This window comes from Acanthaster planci, linkage group LG11 (genome assembly GCF_054643075.1).
Source record: "Acanthaster planci isolate LZ-2023a linkage group LG11, COTS_SCS, whole genome shotgun sequence".
NCBI lineage: Eukaryota > Metazoa > Echinodermata > Asteroidea > Valvatida > Acanthasteridae > Acanthaster > Acanthaster planci.
Genome location: NC_141787.1, coordinates 7,293,910 through 7,321,776, shown reverse-complemented (window position 1 = coordinate 7,321,776; position 27,867 = coordinate 7,293,910). Strand labels below are relative to the sequence as shown.

Genomic DNA, 27,867 nt, shown 5'->3' with positions numbered 1-27,867 from the left:
CGCCTGCCTCCCATAGAAAGGAAAACACCTGCTGTTGGGGGTGGAGTTGCTTCCGCGGATCAATTTTAATGCTTGACGGCTGACATTTTATACAATATAATTCTAGCAGGTCTATAAGGTCTATCCTTTAAATTGCCTCTGCCACACATAAAAGGTCGTCAAGCCGCTTGATTCGCATATTTTGAATATTCCGTTTTTGTTTGTTTGTTTGTTGGGGGTGTTTGTTTGTTTGTTTGTTTGTTTGTTGGGGTGTTTGTTTGTTTGTTTGTTTGTTTGTTTGTTTGTTGGGGTGTTTGTTTGTTTGTTTGTTTGTTGGGGTTGTTTGTTTGTTTGTATGCACCTCCACCTGCATCTCGGGACCACTGTTGGAATACACACCAACAAAGTGGGGACTTTTGAACAAGTGGGGACCGAAAACCCGGTCCCCACATTTTTATTTCAGAATTGAGCTCTAAAGAGGGCGATATGCTCCCTGTACCAGAATAAGGTCGGTCCTCAGATTGAGGTGTTTAACCATACGTTGTTTGTTTGGTCCCGAAAAGGAGGTGTGTTTTCTGTCAAAATTGTTTCTTTCAATAAAGAACATAAAGATAGAGCGCCCTCTTGTGGTTGGGAATTGCCTGTGCACATGCAAGGCCTTGTATAGTGCCTGCAGCTTAGCTGTCCTGCAAACACTTCGATGCGTTCGGCACTTACAGCCGTAGTCATGCCCACACTGTGTGTTGGCTGAGTTCATCAACTGGCGCTGAATATCTACTTAATTTAGAGGTAAGTGAATATATCATTGTGTAATTATTCGGAAATGAGTTTGAAAAGGTTTCAAGACTGGAAAATCAGAACATTCAGAGCAAAGTCATGGTAGGCCTACTTAAATGTAAGTTGTAAACCGTAGCTGAAAATATATTTATTTGAGGGTTTCTGTTATTTTGTACTTTAGCGGGGGTAGTTTTTAAAGTTTTTTCTGTGCAAATGATCAAAAAGGACGTATGTTATCAGTAATAAAGGGCGTCTGGGTTGACTTTCAAATTAGGCCTAGGGCCTATCTCAATAATGCATGATATTGTGTAATGTCAATGCAGGCCTGGAGTTCATTTACCAGTGGAAAGAAATTACAGAAAGGACAATTCAAGCTTAGGTGGCAGTGCATTTAAATCTTTTGAATTAATTGTTTTATTGTCTGGGTAATGTGGACATGAAACCACTCTGTGATTCTGCAGAAAACCTTAATATTGGGCTAAGTTTTGTTACTGTTAGCCTGTTATTTTTAATCTTCATTTTGAAGTTGATCAGTTTTATCTCTGCATGTGATGTCATCTGCAATGAGATCATTAGAAACTGTTTTCTTAAACTATGAGGTTGGTGATAATTATTTGCATTTTGAGCAAAGCGTAGAGGGAAGTAAACCAGTGTAATCCATAAAATTAAACATCCATCATCCAAGTGAGATTTTTTAGGGTTCCAGATGGTTCTTATTTGGTGTTCACATTCCGCAGAATCTCTAAAATTACAGAAAGTACAGGGCTTTTTCATAACAGGTTTAGTCCTTTTAGTAAGCAATATTGTTAGAACAGATAGAATAGAATGATCCTTTACCAACAATGCACAATCTGGAAGAGTTTACCAAATTTGGCTAATAATTTGTTGTTTTGCCTTTTTGCACTAGTTTATTTCATTCTGATAATATTAACTGGCCATCCTTCTTGCATGCCAACGATTCATCAAAGAAACAGTAATATGTTAAATAATTTACACAAGGAACCTGACTGTGATTATTCCTTTCGTTTTTTCCTGTTTTCAACATTGTTATAAGCCATTAATATATCTAAATTATCGCACTTGCTTGCTTGTCACTAACTCATAAAGCTAATGACAGCTGATACATTTTTAGCAAAGCAGAAAAAGAAACAAACCTGGATAAGTCTATAAAGGTCTATTTCAATTTTTGTGGGGGGTGTAAGATTTCAATTTGTGTCTAGACCCTCTGAATCATTACAATTACATAATATATATATACTGTGGAAAGCTGTTTCATAGCAGATCTGGTGCTTTTTGACTTTTAATTTTACAAAGCAAGGGACCTTTCATACTATGCATATCCCTCACATTTGGGAATACCAATTTCAACTTAGCCAAAAAAGTCAGACCTGACATATGGATATATATCCCTTTACAAGAATGTGACCCTCATTAATATTACTGAAAACGGTATTTGTACACTGAGGGAAAAACTTTCTTTCGGATTGAAAAATTTTGGCAAGCCACTTGACCGTAAATCCTTTTTAAATCACCAGGGTGACACCCATGCAAGAAACTCTTAAAGGTCATTTGCTACTTATCAGATTTATAAAGAAACCCAAAACCAAGTCAGTTTAAGTGTTAATGCAAGCATCCACAAATTAAGAAGGGTAAGGGGTAACTTGGAAAAGTATTTTTGTGAAAGAAAAAAGTTGGAGGGACTAGGTGTAGTGATGTTTTTGCAACCATTTTTTACATATATATTGGTGATGTACTTGAAGGGAATAACTTAACCCTGAAGTGCCTGATATTTTTTACAAGGGACAAAAGGTCAACTTGTTTCAGTTCAGGTCAGGGTAAGGGTAAAGGTTTACACTGAAGGATTTGACATCTGGAACTTTAAGGACAAGGACAGTTAAGGTTTATGACTTTGCTCTTGTGATGTGCCAGGGGAAGGTTTGAGATGTGGAAGGTACACCACATGCAGAAAGCATGGGAAGAAACAAATCAGGCTTACTCTATAAAACATCAAATTCCACTGAATGAATTTTGTTGTTGTAGCAAGATGTTTACTATTAGGTGTCTATTTCCCCTCTAAAATTAAAAAAAAAAATTCAGAGCCTTTTCACAGATGTGGTGCTTTTCACTTTTCGTTTTACAAAATGAAACAAAACTGTGCATATCCCTTCGATTTGGTTAAATCATGCATTATTAACAATAAGCCGCTGATATAGCTAAGAAATTGTAGGCCTAGTACAGTGTACTTGCAACAACACACCAAGTCCATGGTTTATTGCTCCCAAGATACCAACTGGCAGTGCCCTCTTGGCCCTGAAGGCCAGGCTCTACATATGGATACACATGGAGACCTGTTAGCAAGAATGTGACCTTCATTAAATATTACTGAAAAGGGTACTCAGTGGGGACAAGGCCTTTTAGAGAGAAACTACTCCGAAATTATATTTTAAAAGTTTTAAAAGAAATAGGGGATTACAGAAACTTCCCTCGAATTTTCTGGTCTTTGATTTTGTTTATCGAGTGGATTTTCACTTAAATGGAGTGAAGTTGAAAAGAAATGAGTGTGCACTAAACCTTTCTGTGAAGTCCGTATTCTTTATTATTTTTATTTTCATATTACAGGATGTCTCGTTTAAGAAAATCAAGGATGACCCCATCTCAGCAGGCATGTGAAGCCTGCAGAAAAAAGGAAGACAGTGATGGTTTCGAAGTGCGATACATCGACGATTACATAGGTATGTTACAAAACCTTGTCCTTCGTGACTATGAAGTACGTAGCCAAGAAATATAACACAAACATTACCAATACTGCTTTAAAAAGTACATCTTGGTTCTTAGATGTGTACATAGCACTTTTTAATATGATCAACCTGCATAGCACTATTATTAGTCTTATTATAAATAAACAAATAACTTGTCTCATACTGCCGCCCTCCTCTCATACTCCTCCATCTCCCCCCAAAAAAGGTATAAATATTGTTTAATTGTTTGAGTGCAAATTTAAATCAAGTTCCTGAATTTTTCCACATGGTTAGCACATGGCAAATGCTTCATGACTATAATCTTCAGATTGTTGAGTTGAGTTGTTCTTGTTAATTTTGGATGTCAATCTGCAGGACATGGAACGTTTGTGACAAGGGACTTTGCCAAGGGTGACTTTCTCCTACAGTATCGAGGAGAAGTGATTTCCCAATCTGAAGGGGAAAGTCGCCAAGAGAGCTACCCAGTTGAAAAAGGGAGCTTCCTTTACTTTTTTCAGGATAAAGGAAATTCACTTTGGTAAGCTGACTCTGTGGTTTACCCTGTGGTTTAGATGAAATTATTTGTGTGTGTGTGTGTGTGTGGGTTATTTTTAATACTTGCAGCGTTGTACTGCAGGGCAACATTCAATAATGTAAGGAAAATTCATTTAATATTTAAATAAATTTCAGTGTATTTTTTTCTGAATGGCATTTGACAGTAAAAATGAAACAAAAACGTTAAGAACGTTTTAATTGTCAACAATCTTTCAGCGTTGATGGCACCAATTCAGATGGTGCCTGTCGCATGGTAAATGATGCCCCCTTGAAAAAGTCCAACTCCCAAATGAAGGTGATTTCTGTGGACGGTACACCATGTCTTTGCCTGTTCGCTCGTGAGGATATAGCAGCAGGACAAGAGCTAAGGTATGACTACGGTGACGAAAGTGTCCCCTGGCGACAAAAGGTAAGCCAACTGACTGCATTATTGTTTTCAAGTGCATGCAGAATTACAAATAAAGCAAGGCCACACGTCACAGAAATGTTAAAAACATTTGTGATGAAAGTAGCAATTCTAAATGCAATTTAAAGTCTATATTAGAGGCCCTATTGAAAGAAGCTTCATCGAACATCTGTTTTCAAAAAGTGACAGATCTTCAATGGTAAAATATTTATCTTTAAAAAAAGCTTTACACAAAATAGACACATAACTTGCACTTGTAGCAATTCGATACATTCCTGTTTCTATATGAATGCAATTCCAATTTTAAGTTGAAAGGAAGATTGAAAATGTGTTTTGCATTTGTTCTGTGCTACTCTTACAAACTGGTTACCTCCTTTTTAATTTTCTCATGACAGAACATTGATCATCAGTCCTTTGATCATGAGTTTCCCGAGGTATGTACATGTACACGTATTTTCATGTAGGTTGTGTTGACTAGGAGCATAGAACAGCTCAAAATTTAAAAGCCGCTCAATTATATTTCACCTTTACAAACTAAATTCAGTCCAAACTGCTTTTTCAAAAAGACACTTCACAAAAGAGATTCAACCATCATCCAAACAATCCCTTTTCCCCTTTATCTTTAAAGTGAAAATGTTTTCATTTCCAGTGAAACTTTCACCTTATTTCCAATGGTTTCTTATCATACATGTACTTTCAGAGATGGGCATCACAGCTCCAGCAACTGAAAACCAGTGCGAAACAAAAACATGTTGGACAGGTAGCATTCAGCAGGCAGTTGGCTATTGCAGAGGGTTGTAATGGTTCAAAAATCTATCTTGGCTTCTTTGGTGAGAAACAGCTACCAGTGGCGGTAAAACGTGTCAATAGTGATCAAGTAGGAAAAGAAGTTGAAATACTTCAAAGTCTTCAAGGAAAGTATTTGACAAATGTCTTGCAAACCTTCTGTGTTGAGCATGATGAAGATTTTACCTATCTTGCATCTGAGTTGTGTGAAATGAATATACAAGAGGTTGTTGAAGCGACGCTTCCTTTTGCCGACAAGCACCGCACAGACGAGGGCCGGAAGAAACTATGCCTGGGGTTTTTAAACGGCCTCCGGGAATTACACAGCCTTGGCATAGTTCACCGTGACATCAAGCCTGCTAATGCTTTGATCGGTATGCTGACACTGTAATTAGAAATTTGCTTATAATAGTACCCTCATGGGATTTTGTTGAAGGTTGTGACACCAAACAAAACCTGACATTAGTGACAAAATGGTTTTGTTAACGTCTTTTTATGACTTATGCATCCTCATAAAATTGTCCGAGCAATTTGATGCAGGGTTATATTTTCATTTAGTGCACTCTTCTTTCAATTTTGCATTGATTGCTTGCCAATGTTTTAGCAGCCATGTGTAAGAGAACATGACCATGGTGTGAAAAAAGGGAGACAATGGGATTTTTGAGCAGGACATGCTGTTTTGGAGAGTTTTCATTGAAAGAAATGATTTTTTTTTTGTACAGACACAAAGGGTGATGTTAAAATTGCTGACTTTGGTGTGTCTCGCCGGATGATGGGTCAAACAACTCTATTTACCCAATCCATTGGGACAATCTGCTGGATGGCCATTGAAAGCCTTCAGGGAGAAATGGTGAAATATAAGAAGTCTTCAGATGTACAGGTACATATATTTACAAGGCATGAAACATGTTGAATGATTTTAGTACTCATTTCCTTTTTAAGGAGGTTAGTATGCAGGTCCATTAAAATTACAGTGTAAACATGGTAAATGTCCATTTTGGAAATATTGTTTTGCATTCTCCAATCTGTTTGAACCAGGACTCATTTCCTTGCTACTCGTGAACGACCAAAAAATACAAGATATTATTAAATGGCTTTCTGACCCCCAGCTTCATGTTGAATCTCTCATTACACAGTCCTTGAAATATGAAAGGCAGTTTAATTCATCAGAAAATTTCTACAATGACGTTTTCTGTATGTGAAGACAACCTGTGCATAAGTCAGCTGAGTACCCTAAAACATTCTGAAGAGAGAAACTGTCTGTTTCTCTTTTTTGTCAAGGTAGATTCCCTGGCTTTACTGTTTAAAATGGAGCTACATACCATCACTGCGTAGAGGGGCTTGTAATCTATTAAAGATATAAAGCAAGTTAATTTTCAGATGATTCTTGGAAAATATGTATTTGAGGCTGCACATGTACTTTGATTTCGTATCATAGGCAACTTTCAGGCATGACTACATCATCAAAGTGCCCAATTTGTTTAACTACATATAATATAGTGCTATATGTGAATGCTTTTGACTAAAGCAAGCCAGTAAACAAATGCTGCAGTCCATTTTTGTGGCTTTTTGTAGATGACTGGCTGCCTTGTATATTACATTCTGAGTGATGGACACATCCCGCATGAGACATCAATTCCCTACACAAAAGAGCCAGAGGGTGTGGTCCGTAATCTCAAAGCAGGAACCTTTCACTTGAAACATCTTGGGAGCTTCTCGTATATGCAGCCCCTTATCAGGGAAATGGTGTCCTCAGAGGAGAAGGATAGGCCCTCCATAGAATTCTGCTTAGAGAAGTTTCAAGGTAATAAGGAAAGTTTCTCACACATTGAACACAGAACAAAATTTTCATCCTTACGAATTATGTTACTATGTATTGGTGGGTAATTCTGGTAAAATCTATGAGCATTATTTGATTGTTTTCTTTTCTTAAAAGACCTGTCAAAGCAAACTCTGCAGGTCTCATCAACAAAGGGAACATCATTGGTTGCATCGCTATTAACTTCAAAGGAACAGGTGAGCCTTTGATCACAGGTCCTTTGAGATTCAATTATTAAGAGCGTTGTACTTTAAAACATGTCACGTAGAACTGGATTTTACTTTCAATCACCCAAAACACTTTAGAGGATTTCCATGTATTCATAAGCATTTCCTGTGTTTTATGCAGAGAAAAGTTAAACAACTTGCAAGGGAGACCGCCTGTGCATATACACGTGATTTTGACAGTTTCACCACTCACGTCGTCATTCCCACTGGTAATAAAATTGATTTAATTGCTTAAAAAGCAATCCATGAACTTGCAGGACATGGCGACTTCTAATTCCATGGATGTGATCACTACTATTTTTGGACAAACATATAGTTTGGCTGAAGTTGCCACACACAAGTTGGCAGGTCGCTAGGGATTTAAACCGAGCTGTATTTTTTATCCATTCTTGAAATTGAGGGCTGGATTACCCGAGGATGTCTTTTTTGCTATCGCAGAAATGCTTTGTAATAATGTATTGTTTGCTATCTCCCAAATTAAATAATGAAACCAAAATAGATGCAGTATTACTTTATGGGAATATTATGTTTAATTCATCCTTATTGTAGATGACAACCAGCTTGCCAAAGAAAGATCTTTAAAGTTTCTTCAGGGAATCGCTGCCAGAGTTTGGATCATCAGCTTCAAATGTAAGGATTTCTAGTATAGAAAATCTGTTGTAAACATAGCTCCACTGAAAATCACATTTTTTTTAGATTTATTTTTTTCTTTCATTAATTGTCATTGCTTTTGCTGTAATGTAAGTAGCCTTGTCTGCTCCATCTTTTGCCTATTTCCAACACAGACACTGCGATAGCATCATTAACAATAATCCATTAAAAATGTATCAATTTGTTGAGCATAATCTGCCCAAAATGTACCCTATATAGTGAAAAATCTGCATATTTAAGCATGATTCATCGTTTATTTCTCCAGGGATAACAGAATCTTTAGAAAGAGGCCAGATGCTTCCAGAAAAAGATTTTGAAGTAAAAGGAGATACGGTGATGGGAAAAACACATGGTCCAGAACGAGCTAGACTTTGGCAAGCAGAGGCACTCCTTCATACTCATGTTGCATATGTCCTTGGTGCATCAGCAAAGCTTCCTAAAGGTATGAAATATGCTAAGCCTTGATATTTTGTGAGACAAACATGGGAAATATTTACAATAAATATTTTTCACAAATGTGACATTGATTTGCCTATTTTAAAGGATACTTCTTCAAAACACTTGCAGTAGAAGGATATGTTCCACAAGTTAATTTGTGTTTACGTACTGGCAGATCCCTCGGTTTTTGTTACATACGTGCCTCTTTTATTGAGACATTCATTTTCTGGATAAAATTTGTAAAATAGAGCAATCGGTTCTGCTCATAATTTTGAAAACACTTAAAGAGCCAGCTTTTTTGGACCGTTTCACATGCAGCGGGTGGGATTGTGCCTTCCTTTCTAATAGCTAAATTATCGTGGCCAATTTTATAAAAGTTTGCACACCAATAATCAATATAAATGTTCTGTTTCAAGTAATCTGGTGTAGTTTTGTATGGTAATTTATTCAAAGTTAAAAAGTTCATGCATGAAAACCTGCGACAATATCATGAAAATATCAAGAGCGCAGATTCTGTCCCACTTGGGCTTTTTAGGATTAATTAATGCATCAAACAGTGTGTGATTTGATACATTTTGTGTGTGTTTCAGACTGCGTCTTGACGCTTCTTAAAATGTGTGGGGCAACAACAGTGGACTCATCTTCAAAACTTACTTCTGTGTCACAAAATCTCATTCGGGTCGTCATTGATTGTGTACATGATACTGACTATCCTTTTGACAGTGCCATCAAAGGTAAAGCCATATTTAAAATCCTAAACACAAAGACTAATGTGATAGAAATAGGTGTGATACTTTGAATTTCTATCAAATTACTCAGAATCAGCAAAAATTTGCTCATAACTATAATTTTCTTTTTCTTTTGTACAGATCTGTGTACAAAATATGAAGTGCCCATTGTCACCAAGGAGTGGCTTTTGGACAGCATTGGCTCATACACAATCCAACCCTTCCAGAAATATCAATTAGAGGATGAGATCTCTGGTGAGCAAAGTTCTGCCAAAGGTAACTTGTTGGTGCAGATTTATATTAGAGGAAATCTTTATGAATGCAGATTTGATTTTTCATCCCTCCGTCACAAGGTTTTCAGCAGAAAGCAGGTTTTCTACAACTATTAAGGTACACTGTGTGATCACATAAACGGTTGCAAAATTCTGCAATTTGCAGCTTTTTAATGAACCGGTTAAATGTCTCCTTGGTATTTGTACTGAATAACTGCTAAATGTGTTTTTATGAAAAACTTCTAGGCAATACAGCCTCCTTTGGAAGGACATCAACGCTAGAAGAACTAGATCTTTCTGAAAAGGTACATGTATTCCACAGTGGCAACATTTTGCAGTACAGTGGCCTATCCACTATAATGACATGGCCTATTTTCCATATTCTTAAAACCCCAAAGTAAATATTTGAAGAAAGCTAGTTAAAGAAAATTGGTTGTGTTAATAGTCGTGTCATATTTTATGAATCTTTCCCTGACAGGAAGCTTACTCAGAAAACCTTGGAATTGACTGTGAAATATCTGTGAGTGGATCTGACATGATCAGTAGCCAAGCGTCTGACAAAGTTGGAGCTTCTTCAGACATATGTGTAAGCAACAATGGGCCTTCAAACTCAGTAAATTTCAATTGGTAAATTTCTGGGTCAAAAATTACAAAACAAATGTTTAAAAAACCTGAATTGAATATCAGTGGCCAAATAAATTCATAAGATTATGGACAAGTTGAGGTATAAGAGCTCTTTACTAGAAGCAGTTTTTCCTTTCTATTCTTACTTCAGTTTAGGGGTTTATAAGGTTTGGACGGGTTTGGGTGAGTATATTCTATGCAGACACTATTTACACTTTTCCTTCTAAATTTTGTCCATTTGTTTTAAAATAGAGTGATTCTGAAAGTGAGTATGAGCCATCTGGAACCAGCTCTGACGAAAGTGAAGAATCTTGCCCGCAGTCTCCAAAGCGCATTTGCAAACGAGAGGAAGAAGGTGTCACTCTTTCCCCGGAAAGGGGAACCCAGGAAATGGGAGGTGATCATGTGCGTTATTGGAAAAGGAATCCAGTGAGTTAGCTTGTCTATTCAGTATACAGAGAATCTGTTCTTTTTCAACAGGGCGTACATTATGTCCTGTTGCAGCAATTAAAATGCATTAAACAAGTTAACTCTGCACGTGACAATGTTGATTTGTATTTACTCATAACATTAAAAAGTTCTCAATGCCATATAGGTCAATTCTTGGAAATTAATAGGATTCTGATAGCCAGCATGAAAATGTCAATGATTTTAAGACTATATTGCTTTTTTTTGGCAGCCTCACCAGAATCGTGGCTATGACAGTGCAGGAGAGGAAACTGTTCCAGCTTCTAACATAGTCAGCACAGACCATGCAGACAAGGAGTCGACGGAAGCGTTTGTATTAGATGTAACTACAACAAAGTATACATACTGCCTTTACTGTGGTACCAAACAAAGAAAAATCTCGCGCCACTGTAAAAGAGTCCATTCAGGGGAAACACTTGTTTCCGAGGTACTTGCATTACCAAAAGACAGTAAAGCCCAGAAGAGGCAAAAGTGGCAACATATAGGAAACCTCGGCAACCATGAACACAACTTGGAGGTGCTAAAAAATGAAAAACATGACCTAATAGTTAGAAAGCGGCCTAGAACAAATAACACTGAAAAACATAGTGTCCAAAACTACGTGCCATGTAGTACGTGTTTTGGATATTTCCACGCAAAGACCTTGTGGAAGCATAAAGAAAAGTGTCCTCGTCAATTCTCTGAGGGTAAGAGAACCTCAAATCATGTACGAGAAGGGCGCATGCTTCTTCCCACAAAAATCAGCGTTTCGTTACAACTGCAGCATGCCCTTCGAGACATGAAAAATGATAAATTGTCTTTAATAGTCAGAAACGACAGAGAAATATTACAAGTTGGGGGGAACGTCCTTGGGGTAAGCAATTCCAATAGGCGAGAGGACAAGGCCAGGGAGAGAATGAGGACACTTGGCAAAATACTTAGCATTTCCAGGGACCTTAATGACAACATTAAGCAGGCAAAAGATTTGGTGTTGCCGTCCTCCTTCGATAATGTTGTCGACGCAGCCCTCACTTTGTCTGGTTATAACTACGAAAATCAGACATATGAGGCATACTCAACTGCGCTGAGAGTAGGTTTTGCTCTGACAGATTTGGCGGTTGTTGTTAAGAACAATAATATAAGGGATCAGAACCGTGATAACATCTCAAAAGCAGATGATTTCTTGCACCTTTTAAAGAGTGAGTGGCGTGTGAAAGTGTCGGCATGTGCCCAGCGACAACAGCAGGAGAAGGCTTGGAAAGCACCAAAGATTCTCCCCTTAACAGAGGATTGCATGAAGTTGAATAATTTCCTAAAGAAAAGGGAAGAACACCTTAAAGCAGACATCAGGGAAACTGGTATGTCAACCACGACATACAGAGATCTTGCGCGCATTACTTTAACTCAAGTAATATTATACAACCGAAGGCGTCCAAAAGAAGTAGAATTGCTCACAGTAAGGCATTATAAAGAAAGTCTTGAGAGCAAGAGACCAGTTCAAGATGAGGTTAAGAAATCCCTCACCGCACCAGAAAAAATAGCCCTGAAGAGGCTGAGTTTGATAATGGTGCGGGGCAAAAGAGGAAGAGGGGTTCCCATACTTCTTCCACCACACTTAAGAGAAAGTATGGATTTACTTGCCCACTACAACAAAGACAGAGAATTTCTCTTTTCAAGGACAAGTGAGGGTGCCTCAACTCCGATAAGGGCATATCAGGTTGTTTCCGACCTAGCTTCTGTTGCATCGCCCAGATTAAAACACCCAGAAAACATGAGATGTACCAAGCTCAGGAAACACCTGGCAACATTATCCCAGTTAATAGATTTGAAAAAGAATGAGTTGGAGCAGCTTGCTACCCACATGGGCCATGACATATCAGTCCATCGTGAGTACTACCGTCTCCCTATGGAGACGGTTCTCTTGGCCAAAATGAGCAAGCTGCTCCACCTTGCTCATGAGGGTAAAACAGCCAAGTATAAAGGCAAGTCCCTCCAAGATATCGATGTTGAGTTAAATGAGTCAATTCCGCCGATTTCAAATAACGAAGTCAGTGAAAGTGAAGGAGAAAGTGAAGAAGATGAAATACAAGAGCAGGAGTTGCGATGTGATGATGTGCACATCACCAAATCGCAGAAGAAAGCTCCTGGCAAGGTGAAAAACCTCACAAAGCATACTGACTACCGTGTAAAAGATGGTAAAATGGGCGAAACGTATCTCAGACATTATAACAGGTGGAGCTCCGAACAAGAAAAGTTTCTCCGTGCTCAAAAAGAACTTCAAATTTTCTTTAAAACCAAAAAAGCACCAGGGAAGTCATTGTGCATGTTGATTCTTAAAAGGGGAGGTCCTCTTCTGGAATCAAAGACATGGATGGAAGTGCGCAATAAAGTTCATAATTTAAATAACAAAGCGAAAGCAAAACTAAAAAAAATGGAACTTCAGGCCAAGTGAAAAGTTCAAATTGCCCTGCAGTCTTTGTAATTAGGATATATTCGCTGTCATAATTACCCTAACCTACTTATGTTTTATACAGAACTTCAATAGCTGCATTGCAGTTGGGGATATTCTCTCAAAAGGAGAATTCCGTATTTTCTCAGTTCTAAGTCAAAAGCAATTAAATAGATAATTGCGCTGTATTGAAACTCACTCGATCTGCTGCTTATAGGGCAGATGACTAAGATTGCATGCCTGAGAGTGGCAGATGAATTATCTGCGGCCGACTTTTTTTTCCATCGTCAAGTCCCCGTCGCACTCACAAATAAGTTCTAGGTAGCTGCAAACTATTTACTTTTCTTTCATTTTTACGATGTGATTTCCACTGCACCCCATCGCAACAGTTAATTTCTTTCAGATAAGACACTAATTAAAATAAATCGAGTTGAATTTTTCCACTCCACCATTAATTTAGCTTTAGCGAAAACAGATTTCTGTACCCGTTAAAAACGTCCGCACTTAAACTCTGGAGAACTGTCTGAAAATAGCTTTAATGGCTGAAGTCATAAAATGAATTAATTGCTTGAAAGTTTTTTTATTTGTAATTCAAAACAACTACGTGCACGCCTTTTGAAGGTTCCTATGATGTACTTTACCCGTTTATCTGGGACAAGGAAAGGTTTCTTGGGCAATACTACAGTATCCAGGAAACTTGTAAAAAAAACAGCAATCTGTAATTTCTAGCTAAACAAAGCCTGCGTAAATGTTGTAATTTAAACCACGATTTTAAAATATGTTTGGAGGTGTTTCAGTGGCTCTAGTGCTCTTCATAAAGGATAAAATCCCCAAATTTCCTTCATGTGGACAAAATTTCAATGCAACCATTGCATTGTTGATTGTAAATATGTTGTACAAAATTGTTGGATCCTGCCATCAGGTAGAAAGATATTATAGGGAAAATTTACAACCATCATTTTGGAAACATCAATTCTGTAAAACCGCAAATTCTTTTCTTCTGTGGACGATTTAATTTTAGACAAAGTGTGGAAAATGCCACAATCCCTCATGCACAATAAAAATTTTTAATTGGTGCCACAAAAACGGTGTTGCACTTTTGTCTCTGATGGTTGCTGGGTACATATAAGTTTATAATTTGCCGATAGCCAATGTCTTGATGCTTCAAGTTTTTTGCAACTGAGAGTAGAGTACTTGACAAATATCATGCCAGAGTTTGGTTTTTACCATTTATATCGAAACCTTTTTTTCATGGTTGTCCTTAATGTTGCTATTTGGGCTGTGTTACTGTTGATGTCACGTTAAATCAAACTGAGCTTTTACGAAGAATCTTAATGCGTATGTAGATTGACTCCTTCAAATGTGGGGGTTTATTTTGATTGATACTTTTTAACATTATAATGTCGTGTAAAGGCCAGCAGGGACTCAAAGACGAACTTACATGTACGTGAGGCATGTCAACGCACCAGCATTAGCCATGGCATGAAACTTCCCGAAAGTACTGATCAAAATTCAGTATTAACTTTTGAATCCTGTGTAAGTATTTTGTGTAGTTGTTTCTTTATGCCCACAGCCAAGTTGTAGTTGGGGGATGCCACAGTCTACACTGTAAAATGATATGGTTAAATGAGTAGTATTGTACTGTATTTTTCTAACATTAATCGACTATTAACAAAGTTTACAGTAAATAAACGTGTTTGTTACACTATTTACTGCGCTTTTGTGAATGTAGGACAATACTGTATAATTAACAGTAATATTTAATGGTATAAGCTTTGTCCTCAATTTGCATATTGACACAAATGGAGCGATGCTACTTTTGCCGAGTAATTTTCGCTATTTGACATTAGTCTGACAAATGTTAGTGCTTTTTGTAAGTACTTTTACACGTAAATGCGAACCATTCCCTAAAACCGATAAATTGAACGTAAAAAAATGAAAAATCTTACTTGTTCATATTCCATCCATGATTGTCCATGGAAGCCAAACAGTGCACATTATGTGGCATGCCAGTGCACATTAGGAATGTAAATAAGGTTCCGACGCGACCAAGGCATCTAAACATGAAGTTTGCATATCTGAAATACGTAATTATATTTTAACTGTTAAAATTAACATGAGTTTGATAATCCTTTATCAATAGAACTTATACCTAAATGCATATGTAGAATGAACCTGAAATCAATGAAAACTGTAACTTGCTGTTCTAATGTATACATACAATTAAATGAGATGATACTGTTGTTTTATGGTTAATTACTGTCCAATAAATGACAACGATTTACCGTAACAAATTACCATAAATCATAAACAATAGTATACTGGCGCCTGTGCTTTTCCAGTATTAAGTCCGGAAAAATGTACTTTGTGTATTGTTATTTCAAATTAAAAGTCAGGCATTGTGCTACAGCAAAGAAAACTTGACATTATAGTTGCCATCCAGTTGTTTGTTGCCTACAAATTGTGTCAGTGTTCGAAAGACATACAGAAAAAAAAATCTGGTTGCAAGCAGTTATTGTGAAGTCATAATGTGGAATAAATGCCTCTGTTTTAATGATGTGATCTCAGAAAATTGGATGATCCTCTCAGATCAGCAACAATGCTATTTGAACATTCCCTGAAACGGTCGTGTGACAGACGACTGTACATCGCTCACTCTCAATTCGACATTATAGCCATGGAGAGGAATAACACTTGGAATTAACTCATGTTTGGTCCCGGGATTGTAGCTGGTACACGTACGAGTTTGTTTGGTCCCGGGATTGTGGCTGGTACACGTACGTGTTTGTTTGGTCCCGGGATTGTAGCTGGTACACGTACGTGTTTGTTTGGTCCCGGGATTGTAGCTGGTACACGTACGTGTTTGTTTGGTCCCGGGATTGTAGCTGGTACACGTACGTGTTTGTTTGGTCCCGGGATTGCGGCTGGTACACATACGTGTTTGTTTGGTCCCGGGATTGCGGCTGGTACACGTACGTGTTTGTTTGGTCCCGGGATTGCAGCTGGTACACGTACGTGTTTGTTTGGTCCCGGGATTGCGGCTGGTACACGTACGTGTTTTTTTGGTCCCGGGATTGCAGCTGGTACACGTACGTGTTTGTTTGGTCCCGGGATTGCGGCTGGTACACGTACGTATTTGTTTGGTCCCGGGATTGCAGCTGGTATACGTACGAGTTTGTTTGGTCCCGGGATTGCGGCTGGTACACGTACGTGTTTGTTTGGTCCCGGGATTGCGGCTGGTACACGTACGTGTTTGTTTGGTCCCGGGATTGCGGCTTGTACACGTACGTGTTTGTTTGGTCCCGGGATTGCAGCTGGTACACGTACGTGTTTGTTTGGTCCCGGGATTGCAGGTGGTACACGTACGTGTTTGTTTGGTCCCGGGATTGCAGCTGGTACACGTACGTGTTTGTTTGGTCCCGGGATTGCAGCTGGTACACATACGTGTTTGTTTGGTCCCGGGATTGCAGCTGGTACACGTACGTGTTTGTTTGGTCCCGGGATTGCAGCTGGTACACATACGTGTTTGTTTGCGTACATGTTTATTCTGAAATGGTAAACATAAAACTTTATGCAGTGAGGGCAGGTTTATTTTTTCTTCCACGTACATTGTAATAAGCAATGAGTGTCTCAGGATTTTAAATGTGTTATTGGCTTTTTCTACTCTTAGGAGTAGGATCTAGAACTTTGCGCTTGAGTGGCGCCTGCAACACTGCCATAAAAACGCATATTCTCTTTCTGTGGTCAAGGTATTAATTTAAACACAATTAACTCTTTATCTGTGTTGAGATTCTTAACGGTCCTGGGATTGCAGACAGGTTGCAAATTGGTCCCCACTTTATGGGTTTAAAATGTGTCCAACAGTCGGTCCCCATTTTGCATACAAGGTACGAATGTTTGTTTGTTTGTTTGTTTGTTTGTTTGTTTGTTTGTTTGTTTGTTTGTTTGTTTGTTTGTTTGTTTGTTTGTTTGTTTGTTTGTTTGTTTGTTCGTGAATAAAATGTCCACGAAGTGACAATACCCCCCGGATTAAAGCCTTATTTTTTGAACTGTGTTTTGTCGTAATTATAGACATTAATTGACTTGTTAAGGATGGCTTTTCCAACTGACTAAATTGACGAAAATGGCATTTTGGATTCAATGAACACCTTGTGTTATCATCAAAACAGTCCCACATTTTGGAAACTAAACACTGTAAGTATGGCTGCATCTGAATGGGTAGTTTATGAGTTTTCCATTGCTGCTCTAAATGTATTTCTTCAATCAGGAATAAGTGTGCGCTATAGACCTTTCTCACCCACGTGACTGGATTGTACTAAATGGAAGCAATACCACCACGTGTGGACCGTCTTCGCCTCGGTGATCGCACTTATATCTACGGGCAGCTTCAACCACGTGCAAGCGCAAGTGCAAACACTGTGTGCTTGACTAGTTTATCTTGAATAGGTAAATTACCATCACAACACAATGCAACATTACCAACACAACACATCGCGGTCTAGCAAGATCATGACTTTCAAGTTGGATTATTCATCCAAGTCAACTAAACAATGTACTTGCAAACGTGGGCACAGTTGTTGCTCAGCCGCACGTGACGAACGATGATACTGCGCCTCAGCTCAGGTACCTTTTTGAACAGCGGAGCTCTGGTGTCCTCAGACGTCAGTGGTTGGTGCGGGACGGTGCCCCAGCTTATAGCCTTAACGCTACCCTAGATCCTAGATCGACTGAGGGGACTCTTCGAAGATAGAGTGATTGCCCTCCATCAAGCAGTAGAGTAGTCACCTAGGTAATCTGATCTTACACCCGGCGATTATTTCCTGTGGGGACATTGGAAGATCAGTATATTTAAGTCGTCCACTTGATGTAGCCGTTGTATGGCCCATGAGCCCACATGGTGAACGAAGTCAGCGTCTTGCCCTAATATCCAACAGGGCTGAAAAAAGCTTTCTAAGAAACACACTGTCACTGTGAAATTTGTGTTGATAGGGGAGGAAGACATGCCGAAGGTGTTGATGAACGAAAGGGTAAATCTTATCGTCACTGTTTCCACTAAGAAAAGCGTATGTCAAATATCACAATTATTTTTATTTCGATTTTTGTGACTATTTTGCTTTAAAACATCGTACTTAAACATTTGACATGCTTCTAAAAGACCAACATCATTAGTATCAAATTTACATTTAACGGTGCCAGAGATAGACATTCGATAACTGCATTTTTCATTTTCACGAAGAGGGGTAAACATGCTTACCCCTTGAACACGTACAAATCGTACTACCCTGACAGGAATTAAAGTAGGTCAACTGGGATTTTCGTTTTCACATCTTTGCTACCTTTATAGCTGCGAGCACAAGCGTGTCCACAAGCCTCCTGTTGATACAGTTAGGCATTTATTTGATAAACGACCTCAGCCCTCCTCTCTGAGCAACGAAAGTAGCATCAACAAGAGCAAGGTCGCATTTCAAGCTACCACCTCGGGCTATTTACTAAACCAGCAATTTCTCATTGAGAATCAGCGACGTCCTCCCATGATCCCCCAAGGATTTCCCAGTTGATCCAGTTATATCCAACAGCATCCTGCAGGAAGACCAAATTTTGCCTCCACAACACCTCAGGGGCAAGACGTTCCACTGCATAGGACTTGTGCAGGAGATCCAGAATTATAGGTACGTTAACTTATAAGGACAAATACATGATATTACACCTGGGAGCAACTTTCCCAGACCCAACAGGCAGTATTTTCGTGTTTTTTTTCTTGTGTTCAATCGTACCTCTAGTCTCCCTGCTCTTAAATTGATAGGAAATGCGGCAAAATTCTACTAAAGCTCTTTTGTTATACATTACAAAATGCGTAGAGGAACTAACAATGGCAGCGCTGGCTCTAGACGCTTTAGGAACACCTATTACCTAGTATCACACAGTGAAGCTCTTATGTTAAGACACGTGTTATATACCCTGAAATATATTTTTAGAAAATCTCTTGTTCGGGTAAAAGCTACTTGCTTACTTTATCAGCTGCAAAGATATAATACATTTTTGCGTGGACGAGTTGAAAGAGGGTCTTGACCAGAAGTCGCCTAGACCATAATTGCGTCAGAATCCCAGCAGACATCCAGGACCGTGGGGTGAAAGACATTCCCTTCCCTCAGGCGTTGGGCCTAACCGTTTCAACGGTCAGAAAGCACAAATCAGGAGGGTTAACATACAGTGTACTGTACTCGTAAAACAGGCAAAAAGTAGGCCTACTCCAATTGATGGTTGGCAAATTCCCCAGGAGGGGATGATCTCCGAACTGCTGTTTTTATTTGGAGCACGAATGCATATGAAACAAGTCTCACCATATGTATTGAACATCTGGAGTACACCATTCATGTTCTGCGATAGCACCCGAGAAAAGGCCTAATTGCTATGGATAACACGTGTAAGCGGTGAGTTTTGCAATCGTCACGTACGAGGAGACAACAATATCCACTGGGGTGTGAGGATCTGCACACCGGCGGAAGTGATCATGGCACCTGACACATCACTTCCTCTCCCGAGGGGAAAAGGGGAAATATACAACACGGCCCTGCTGCATCCGATCATTCGGATGGGAATATCTCCAGGAAGTCAGCATTTCCGAGAAGCCGTCAGAGGCATCTCCTGCTTTTTGGTCCTTCGAGGTATATAGGCCCTTCATTTGGGACATGCAGCGACTCCCCGTTTTCATGTACGTCTGCTTCATAATGATCGATCTCAACCTAAACATTCGACATAAAATTGAGGAGTGCGTCAGTCTTATGTTTACAATTATCGCTGTTCTGGCCAATAATCCCTGTATCACTCGCATGATCGGAGTGTATACCCTCATTGCCTGACAAATCCTCTGATCTTGTGCCGACACTTGTTACGGGAGTTGACAATAGCCTCCCACCTTCGGTAATCCGCGTCGTTTACCTGCTATGGAGTGATAAATGACTTCCAATAAAATTATAGGCGCGTTGACGTCAATGAAGCATGATGGTCGTGTGGTATACAAATGTAGTTAAAGTGCTTTCATGGCGTCTTAGCTGAATGCCCTGTGAAAGGAAACGGAAGATATTTAAAATGCATGTTTTTGGTATAATATAATGATGAAGCTGAAGGTTATCTAAGCATCCAAATGGTGCACCTTCGTTTGAGTCGTCAATCCACTGACGACTGCAGTTGTGACCTAATCTGACAATAAATAGACTTACTGCAGCAGTCACGAGAACTGCGATAGTAACTATTAATGTAAAGGGATGTGCAAATTTGCACTCCCAGAGCATGTACCTCTAACTAGATCGCGATGGATATCGGCTACACATTAGCGCCATCACGATGTTCTCGCATACTATAATGTTCCCGTTCCCCAAAGGCCATTGGCAGCGCGTTTCAGAGTCTGGGCTGAATATTTTTGCTCCGGGCATGTGTAGAGTGGATGTCAATTCACACCTCGGCAGGAGAAACATGAGCGCCTCGTTGCGTCGTCACTTTGTCAAAGCAAATGTTCAAGTTGTCTTTATCGACCTTTCCCGTTGGCAGAAGGCGATATGTCAAGGAACTACACGCCCGCCGTGCTTCGCCAATTCATCAGTGCGAGTATAAGTTCGTCCCCAGAAAACCGCCCCTGCACCAATTTTGTTCGGAAATTGGGAAGGAAGTGCGGGAGAAGTGGGTTGGTGACGCCTGGAGGCTCTAACAATAATTAAATTATACGAAAACCTGGTTAACGTGCCTTGAGTATTGCAATTGAAATGGTTCTGTTCAGGACTGAAATGCATCCTAAGGTTGCAAGGCTCGATCATGTGTTTAACTCACAAAGCAAAGCCTAGTAACTGCAAGCTTATAGGAATATTCGACCATCCATTCGATGAAATAGGGTTGTACCAAATTTGCACGAAAGCAGAAACTAATTTTATATTGGCACCAAAGGTTAAAAGCAAAAAACTTGACGAAAAGAAATATTTGGACTTGAAGCGCTTTGAAAAGCTTTTTTAGAGTGTAATTTTGTAACAAAATCATTAAGTTGTTCCCTATTCCATCTCGTTGATTTTCACCTCTGAATATTCGATTTCGAAAATATATATTCAAATATTTTTAAATGGATTGAATGCGAATATTCGAATCATCCACTCGTACCTCCTCTATCCCTTCATTACTCCAAATGAGTCTGCATTTTAGAATGTATTGGCTGTGGTTTGTGATTCAGATACATGCAAAAACGAAGGGCATGTAACGTCATAGAACATTTAAAGGGAAGTTGGCTGCAGCTGAAACGTCGGCAACTTTGGCGAATTTGCATCGAGCTCATTTCACCTGACGTAGCAAATTCCGACAAAATACTGCCTAAGTCCGCTGTATATATACACGTTACACCATGGAGGAAGGAAAACAGAATGTGCTTGGCAGTGCGTTTAAGACTACGGCTCAGGAAATTGGACACGACTAATGCCCGAACCGTAGACGAAGGCATTATCAGCGTTCAGTGTCCTCAGTCGGTCTTAAACGTTAATCTTCTTTTTAAGATCGGCCAAGCACATAAATTTATTCCCATTCATAATTATCTTTTTTTTAGTCAGAGAGTCAAATGAAGTCAATATTTCGGAATTTCCAAAGCGTTTGTTCTAGGATTTTACTTTCATTTTCCCGATCAACCCCGTCCATTTTATGGTACATTACTTGTGCAAGTTGTTTAAAACAATCCTTGTGGACTTGGCGCGCGCTTGGCGCCCGCAGCGTGCACACAAACTCTTGACCAATCAAAGTCGATTAAACTGTCTCATATCCAGATGCCAGCGCGTACTCTACGCAGCGGGCATTATCGCTTCTCAGGAGGCATTTTAACACATGGTCAAGTTGCATGTTGTTGAATAGGGAAACTGTCTGAGGTATTTATGAATTTTTTAACTCCTAAATTTGAACCCTCGCCGCAATAGTAACAAAAACATGTTAGTTTATTCCCGGAGGCTTTGTATTTTAAACATCTTGTTGTGTTTTGATGCCTTGTTTAGTCCGTTTGAGCTGCAATAAAAGGTGAGTTCGATAGATGGTATGGTTTTGCCACTATAAGTCCACATCCGATTCATTGGTGCAATTTGGAATAAATTTATCATTGGCGTTGTTTGCTTTTTCTACCGATATCTCTCGTTGATATGAGGCACGCAGGCCAAATACCCAGGCAAATAAATGTTGCTGTCGAGGCACAAAAACTTATTTGCATGGCACGGGGTTGATAAATGTAACGGTGAGTGGTTTAGCCGGCGGGCTCGGTCTGTTGAGCGGTTATCTGATGCTGGCGGCTTAGCGGTACGGTTTGAATCGGCACAACGTCGCTATAGACTCCCCTCTTACCCGACAAGAAAAGAATACCACCACTCCGTCAGGTACGATACAATCTATGGGATAGAAAACCTCCAATGTGAGTTCGGATTTGGTTATCGCTCAGAATCAGGAAGCGTCCCCTCCCTCCGACGAATTGGTTCATACTCGCCCTCCCCGCACAACTAATGATATTTACTGATTGGGACGACTGTGATACTTACACGGTTCACGGAAAGTAGTATCCGTGATTACATTTGATGTATGTGGAGTTTAGAGGCTCAGCCCTCCGAATGTGGGGGATTAAATCTGTGCATTAGCCGGGTAATAACCACAAGAAGAGCAAAATTCCAAGAGGACGCGGCCGGCAGCGGGAGACGAAAATTACAAATTAAAGAGCCGTCATAACCCGTCTTACCTCTCGATATTGTAATATCTGTTGGCCATACAGGCTCTGCACAGTTTCTTGACCTGGTCGTATAACTTTCAACAAAAGAACACGCCACTGAAGTAACAGCTGAGCGGCCAAAACCTTCACGGTTGGACGATTCTCATCCGCGATAATACGAAACTGTAAGCATATTATATAGTCTGATGAAACTGTTTGGATTGAAGATTTTACAATTGCTGGCAAACTAATAAATCAGTGAAAACGTATGTATGATGTTTTTTTCCGTCATCGATCTTTCGCTTGATAAATGCTAATTGAAATTTAAAAAAAAAATATCTTCGATTTGGCATCAAATTGCACACAAAAGTACTCTTGTCACGCCTTTTGTCGTAGTGCGGTGGCAACTTGTGCTGTGAAAACCTCTTTTTTTGTCTTTTACCTTACATTTTTTTCTGACACCACAACAGCGTAATTCTGTGAACTGCGGATATTACAGATTTTCGACCCAAGCTGTCTTAAATTACCAAAAAATAATACAAAATACTTAACCTTTCATCGATAAAATGCCCAAGCAACGTTTTAAACATGAACGTACATATAGCCATGTATATGTATCAAATTTCAGTGACTGAACTGGCTGAGCATCTATCCAAAACCATTTAATTTTCTCTAGTTAAACCCAGCGCGCACATACAGTAATTCAACAAAACGGGAATTAGCGCTGTCGATCGTCTATCGAAACTGTCCTGCTTAGAACTTCCAGACTCGAATTAGGCTTGGGGAGCTGGTAATTGCAAAACTACAAGGGGCCTATGTCTTGAGAATAGCTTTGATAATCCACTTTCCCAGGACAGTCCTTTATTCAGAAATAGGCCTATTCCCAGCAAGTGGAAACTATAATGCACCGCAATCGAGGCTCCTCGAAACGTCCTAACAACGCGGAGTAGGCGGTTAACGATGATTTCCCTGCGGATTTTGGAGCGTTTGTTCAAGCTAAATCCCGTCCATGCCGGCTAGAATTTGTTTTGCCGTTTCCCTTTCCAGATTCGATAGTCAAGGGTCGTAATGCTCTCTAATACGGGCCTCGAAGCTACTTAATTTCTGTTACTGTTCCAACGCAGAGCAGCGCAGAATTATGCTACTATTCAATTTTTTTTTTAAAGTGCGTTTCAACCCTATCTCTACTATCCAGTTAATCTAGCTTTATCGGGCATACGGCGTGAACGTCCCATGCTTCAGTGTCCCGTAAAACTCTCCTCTGCTGACCCACTTTGACATTTTTGTGTCCAATCCTCGTCGTAAACAAAGCATCTCCGTTAAGGTGAAAAAAATCACTTTTAGAGAAATGTAAACCTGAAGATAAGCCAAATAAACCTGCTCTAAAACTTAAGTCTAACCTTAAAAGGTGGAAGCTACGTGCTTGCTAACGGGTAGTTTTCACGAAATTACAGCATTATACAAATGCTATAATCAGTCTTTTAAGTACTTCACAGTATTAAAAACTTGGGTTAAGATTAATTAACTGTAAACACAAGCAAAATTCTGCCCCAGAGCGTTAATGGGAAACAATTAATTATTCAATGAGAGAGTAGCAAATTTTTCGGACAGAAATTGTTGCCAAATGTAGTGCAAACAGGGATTTGTCTTAATGCTATAAACAATTGAGTTAAATAAGACAATCTTTTATAAAACCAGATATTAGGCCTACTCTCAACATTGTGCGTTGTTACAAAGTGTTCCTTTCTTGAAGTTGAAAGAGTGTAACAAACATTTTTTTTTTGTATAATATACCGCGGGAATTGAATAACTTGGCTCGATTTAATTGATTGATATTCTACTTTTTTCCCTTGCGGTTAGGAATTGCACATGCAATTGTACTTTTGCAAGGGCGAATTCGGAACGAAGTTTGCTTTGGGCCAATTTATTTATTCATTTTTCTGGGGAGGGTAAAACATTAGGATTTTTTTACCTAAGCTTTTTTGGACTGTCGAGGCTATTTCAGGCTACATTTCAGTGCTTTTCACACGCTTGTGGACGCAAGATAAGCGGGATAGACAAAAAAAAATCACCTTTCTCTTATTTTCCCCCACAATTTCCCCAGGGCATGCACCTGTCCCCCGTCCGCCCCTGCAGTTTGTGGTCTACCTAATGTGTACGGCCGTCATGGTCATGGTGGTGATAATGTCTTCTGGCTACCAGCACAGAAAGCAGGACCTTCGGCTTACAGCGAAAAAAAAAATAATTTAAATACTGATTGGCTGAATCTTAGGAGTTACGTTTTGAGATCACTACGAGCAGCTACCCTACCCACGACGGTTTAACTCCGACTGCTTTTTTGGAAAATCTTTAAAGACAAGCCGCATGGCCAGAAATATACTCAACTACACAGTTCAACTACCTCACATGAAGGAGGGAAATCTGACCCGATGACCTTAAGGCCGGGCGAAAGCGAAGCGAAATTAACAACACGAAAAATTTACAGCAAAATTTCGCTCAAGTTGAAATGTGCTCAATTTATGCGAATTCGTAACGCGAATGACTCGCCTCCGTGCCGTTGCAGTTGTGTGGGTTTTCAGGCAATAACCCTAGCGTCATAAATTCGCGTTCGTTTTTGCTTTCGCGCAAAAGTATGAACGCTGGCCTTTATATTGGACAGAAACGACCAGTTGTGTGGGCAGTTGGACCGTTCACAAGTATCAGCATCGAAATGGCTTCGATTTTCCTCAAGCTTGTAAAAAAGTGCAATCATTAAAGCGCTGCATATCTCACCGTATGTATGGAATTACTGGCGCAACTACTCGATTGTCGACAATTCAAAAAAGAACAGTCTGATCATCCTTTCGTATTGCTTAGTTTTACGAGGGGCCCGCGCATGACACCATGCAGGTAATATCGTTTTGATATCAATATCAAGATTCTTTTTAAAGATCCAAACTCCTTTTGAGAACCGGCCATTTCCTAAAGGGGCACATTCGGAAGCACATTTTTTGTTTCGAGGGGGCACTAAAAACAAGTGAACTGTGGCTTTGAAAATGAGTTGCGTACATTTCGAAGTTTCAAATGGGGTGGGGGAACCCAGGGGCACGGATTTGCACTTGCTCCCCCACTCGCCCACCCTGAAGTTACGCCACTGCATGGCTGTGTTACAAAATAGAGTGAGAAGGCAGACAAGATTATTCTCCTTGTGTCTGAATGCAGACCCAAAGGAGACGCATGCGGCACTGTACACGTTTGACAATGAAATCGTCGGCCCTGGAGGTTGCATCATCATTTCCTGAGCAAAAAAAAGTGAATATTTTTCGAAGGGCATTAAGATATCACCTGCAGGAACTGATCCTGACGGGCCGTCTTCAGGAACCAGCCAAACCCCAAGAGAGAGGCGCGAACTGCTTTGATGATTAGAACGCCCCACGGCCATCCCGGATATACAAGTGCAATGATAGCCGAGCGGGTCGTGAACAGGCAGGGTTCTGTTGATGTCCTATCCGCGCTTTCCCGGTCAATTGAGCGAAACGTTAAGGCAGAGCTTGGTTCCGGCAAATAATCAGATTGTTTGGTTACGCTAATCGCCTTGGCTGTCGCAATCCTGTTGAGTTGTTTAATTAAGGACAGACCCCAAGGCTAGAAGAACAAGAGAGTTCAGTACTTTTAATTCCCACCTCCGACTATTCATGAATATCTACAAAATTTTTATTTAATACACAAAGGGGCAAAACCTGGGAAACAGTTTATTTGTGTTGTTAATGCCGGGCTCAGGGCTTTGGGTGCATTCTGGGTATTCTTTCCATAGATAGGCCTACCTTCAATTCAGAAACTGCACGACCTGCAAAACCTCAAAGCTAAAACAAAACAAACAAACAAACAAATCAATTAAAACAACGACAGAAATCAAACCAACAAAACTGCCAAAGAGAGAGAGAGTGTGTGCGATTTTTAAACCAAGGCGGCTCCGTTTTTAACCTTACAACAAAGAAACACCTCGATTTATCTTATAAGTGTAGAATATGCGTAATTTATGTGTTAACTTAAGGAAGGTGTTGGCATGCCAATATCCTGTATGTCAACTCCTTTTAATAAACGGTCTCGTGAACAGCGAAGGAATCTGCGACTGAGGATAGAGTTCACCGTTTGAAGAAAGGTAAAATAAAGTGGCATGCAAACAGTTACAAACTCTGGGCTTCTTGCAATGTTAGCAATCCTGCACTTTTGAGCAAAGTGATATTTAGTGCAGTCTTCATTTGTTCAGTTGGCTCTGTTATGTTTTATATGAGACGGATTTTCTTTGGATGTTGGGGGTGCTCCAGGGTTACATTAAAACTGACTAAATGCAATGAGGTCCACTTTTTCTGGAACGCAGGTGTGGCGAAGTGAGAGATTGTGAACGAAAGAAGGTCGACACATCCTGAAAGAAATCAATCATTCGTTGGAGACATTTCCCCCCACCGTTGATTGCACCTTCTACGACAGCCTCTCAAGGATAACATTTAAGCACATGGCGAGAAATTCTGCCGGAGAATTACAGCCCAGCACCCCCCGGACGACGTGATCATGCAAGGACAGAGCTTCAGCATAGCAAGTGGAATCTGCAGCCGACGGGAAATCTTTATATCTTCATTCCTTTGCTTAGATCGACGTGACCGATTTCCTCAAGAAGGTAACACGCTTGTCCTTGGTTTCAAAACGTCAAACCTGATTTGATGTGGGCAAAGGTGCTTTGCTCTAGCGGTTTTTAGTTAATTAAACAAAATGCGGTGCATTGCTTTCAGTTTAACACGAGGAAACCGCTGATTTGTCGATTGGCGGTAGGTGGGGATTGTGGTTTTAACCTTATTTTTTATATGATGAAATTCCACGACTTTGATGGTACTCTGCCAGAGACAAGACAATCTGTCATTTTCTCCATGTGGCTTCAACTACGATTCTAACGGAACTCCAAGTCTTAAATTTAAAACAAATACAAACATACACATGTATATTTTGGTATGGAATCTGTTTTCTTTCTTTAAGCCCCAAAGATTTGATGTTTTGGGTTACTTACTGCGAATGTACATTAAATTTAAAAAGCCACAACGAAACGCATCCCACAAAGTTTTGAAGATCAAGAAGTTTACATATCTTTCTTGAACCTCCATTCTGAATAATGACTTAGTAAAAACTTCGAAGATGGACCCACAATGTTTAACATGGTGTGCCAGTATTCCAGCGATGGATAATGCCACCAAACATCTATAACTGCACATACCACACATCCCAAAC

At 39.8% G+C, this 27,867-nt stretch overlaps 3 protein-coding genes across 3 annotated transcripts in view; 2 read left to right on the top strand and 1 right to left on the bottom strand.

The window, feature by feature from the left end:
* Positions 1 to 27,867, bottom strand: part of LOC110986894 (prokineticin receptor 2-like) — a 51,357-nt gene that overhangs the window by 4,767 nt on the left and 18,723 nt on the right. The window lies entirely within an intron of this gene.
* Positions 331 to 9,900, top strand: LOC147797330 (uncharacterized). The gene is made up of 15 exons (XM_087143492.1): positions 331 to 3,488; positions 3,870 to 4,032; positions 4,266 to 4,458; positions 4,851 to 4,889; positions 5,156 to 5,615; positions 5,964 to 6,121; positions 6,817 to 7,045; positions 7,178 to 7,257; positions 7,409 to 7,496; positions 7,837 to 7,917; positions 8,204 to 8,380; positions 8,967 to 9,110; positions 9,246 to 9,380; positions 9,623 to 9,713; positions 9,855 to 9,900. The coding sequence occupies exons 1-15, from the start codon at positions 3,377 to 3,379 to the stop codon at positions 9,898 to 9,900; spliced, it is 2,196 nt and encodes a 731-aa protein (XP_086999618.1). The 5' UTR covers positions 331 to 3,376.
* On the top strand, positions 9,751 to 14,652 carry LOC147797329 (uncharacterized). The gene is made up of 3 exons (XM_087143221.1): positions 9,751 to 9,962; positions 10,253 to 10,429; positions 10,680 to 14,652. The coding sequence occupies exons 1-3, from the start codon at positions 9,912 to 9,914 to the stop codon at positions 12,897 to 12,899; spliced, it is 2,448 nt and encodes an 815-aa protein (XP_086999347.1). The 5' UTR covers positions 9,751 to 9,911; the 3' UTR covers positions 12,900 to 14,652.

Excerpts from the sequence above, each read along its gene's own strand:
- LOC147797329 (XM_087143221.1), top strand. The coding sequence starts at position 9,912 with ATGATCAGTAGCCAAGCGTCTGACAAAGTTGGAGCTTCTTCAGACATA. Across the intron at positions 9,963-10,252 it reads GAGCTTCTTCAGACATATGT|AGTGATTCTGAAAGTGAGTA; the intron begins GTAAGCAACAAT and ends GTTTTAAAATAG. Across the intron at positions 10,430-10,679 it reads GTTATTGGAAAAGGAATCCA|CCTCACCAGAATCGTGGCTA; the intron begins GTGAGTTAGCTT and ends TTTTTTTGGCAG.
- LOC147797330 (XM_087143492.1), top strand. The coding sequence starts at position 3,377 with ATGTCTCGTTTAAGAAAATCAAGGATGACCCCATCTCAGCAGGCATGT. Across the intron at positions 7,497-7,836 it reads TCACGTCGTCATTCCCACTG|ATGACAACCAGCTTGCCAAA; the intron begins GTAATAAAATTG and ends TCCTTATTGTAG. Across the intron at positions 8,381-8,966 it reads ATCAGCAAAGCTTCCTAAAG|ACTGCGTCTTGACGCTTCTT; the intron begins GTATGAAATATG and ends TGTGTGTTTCAG.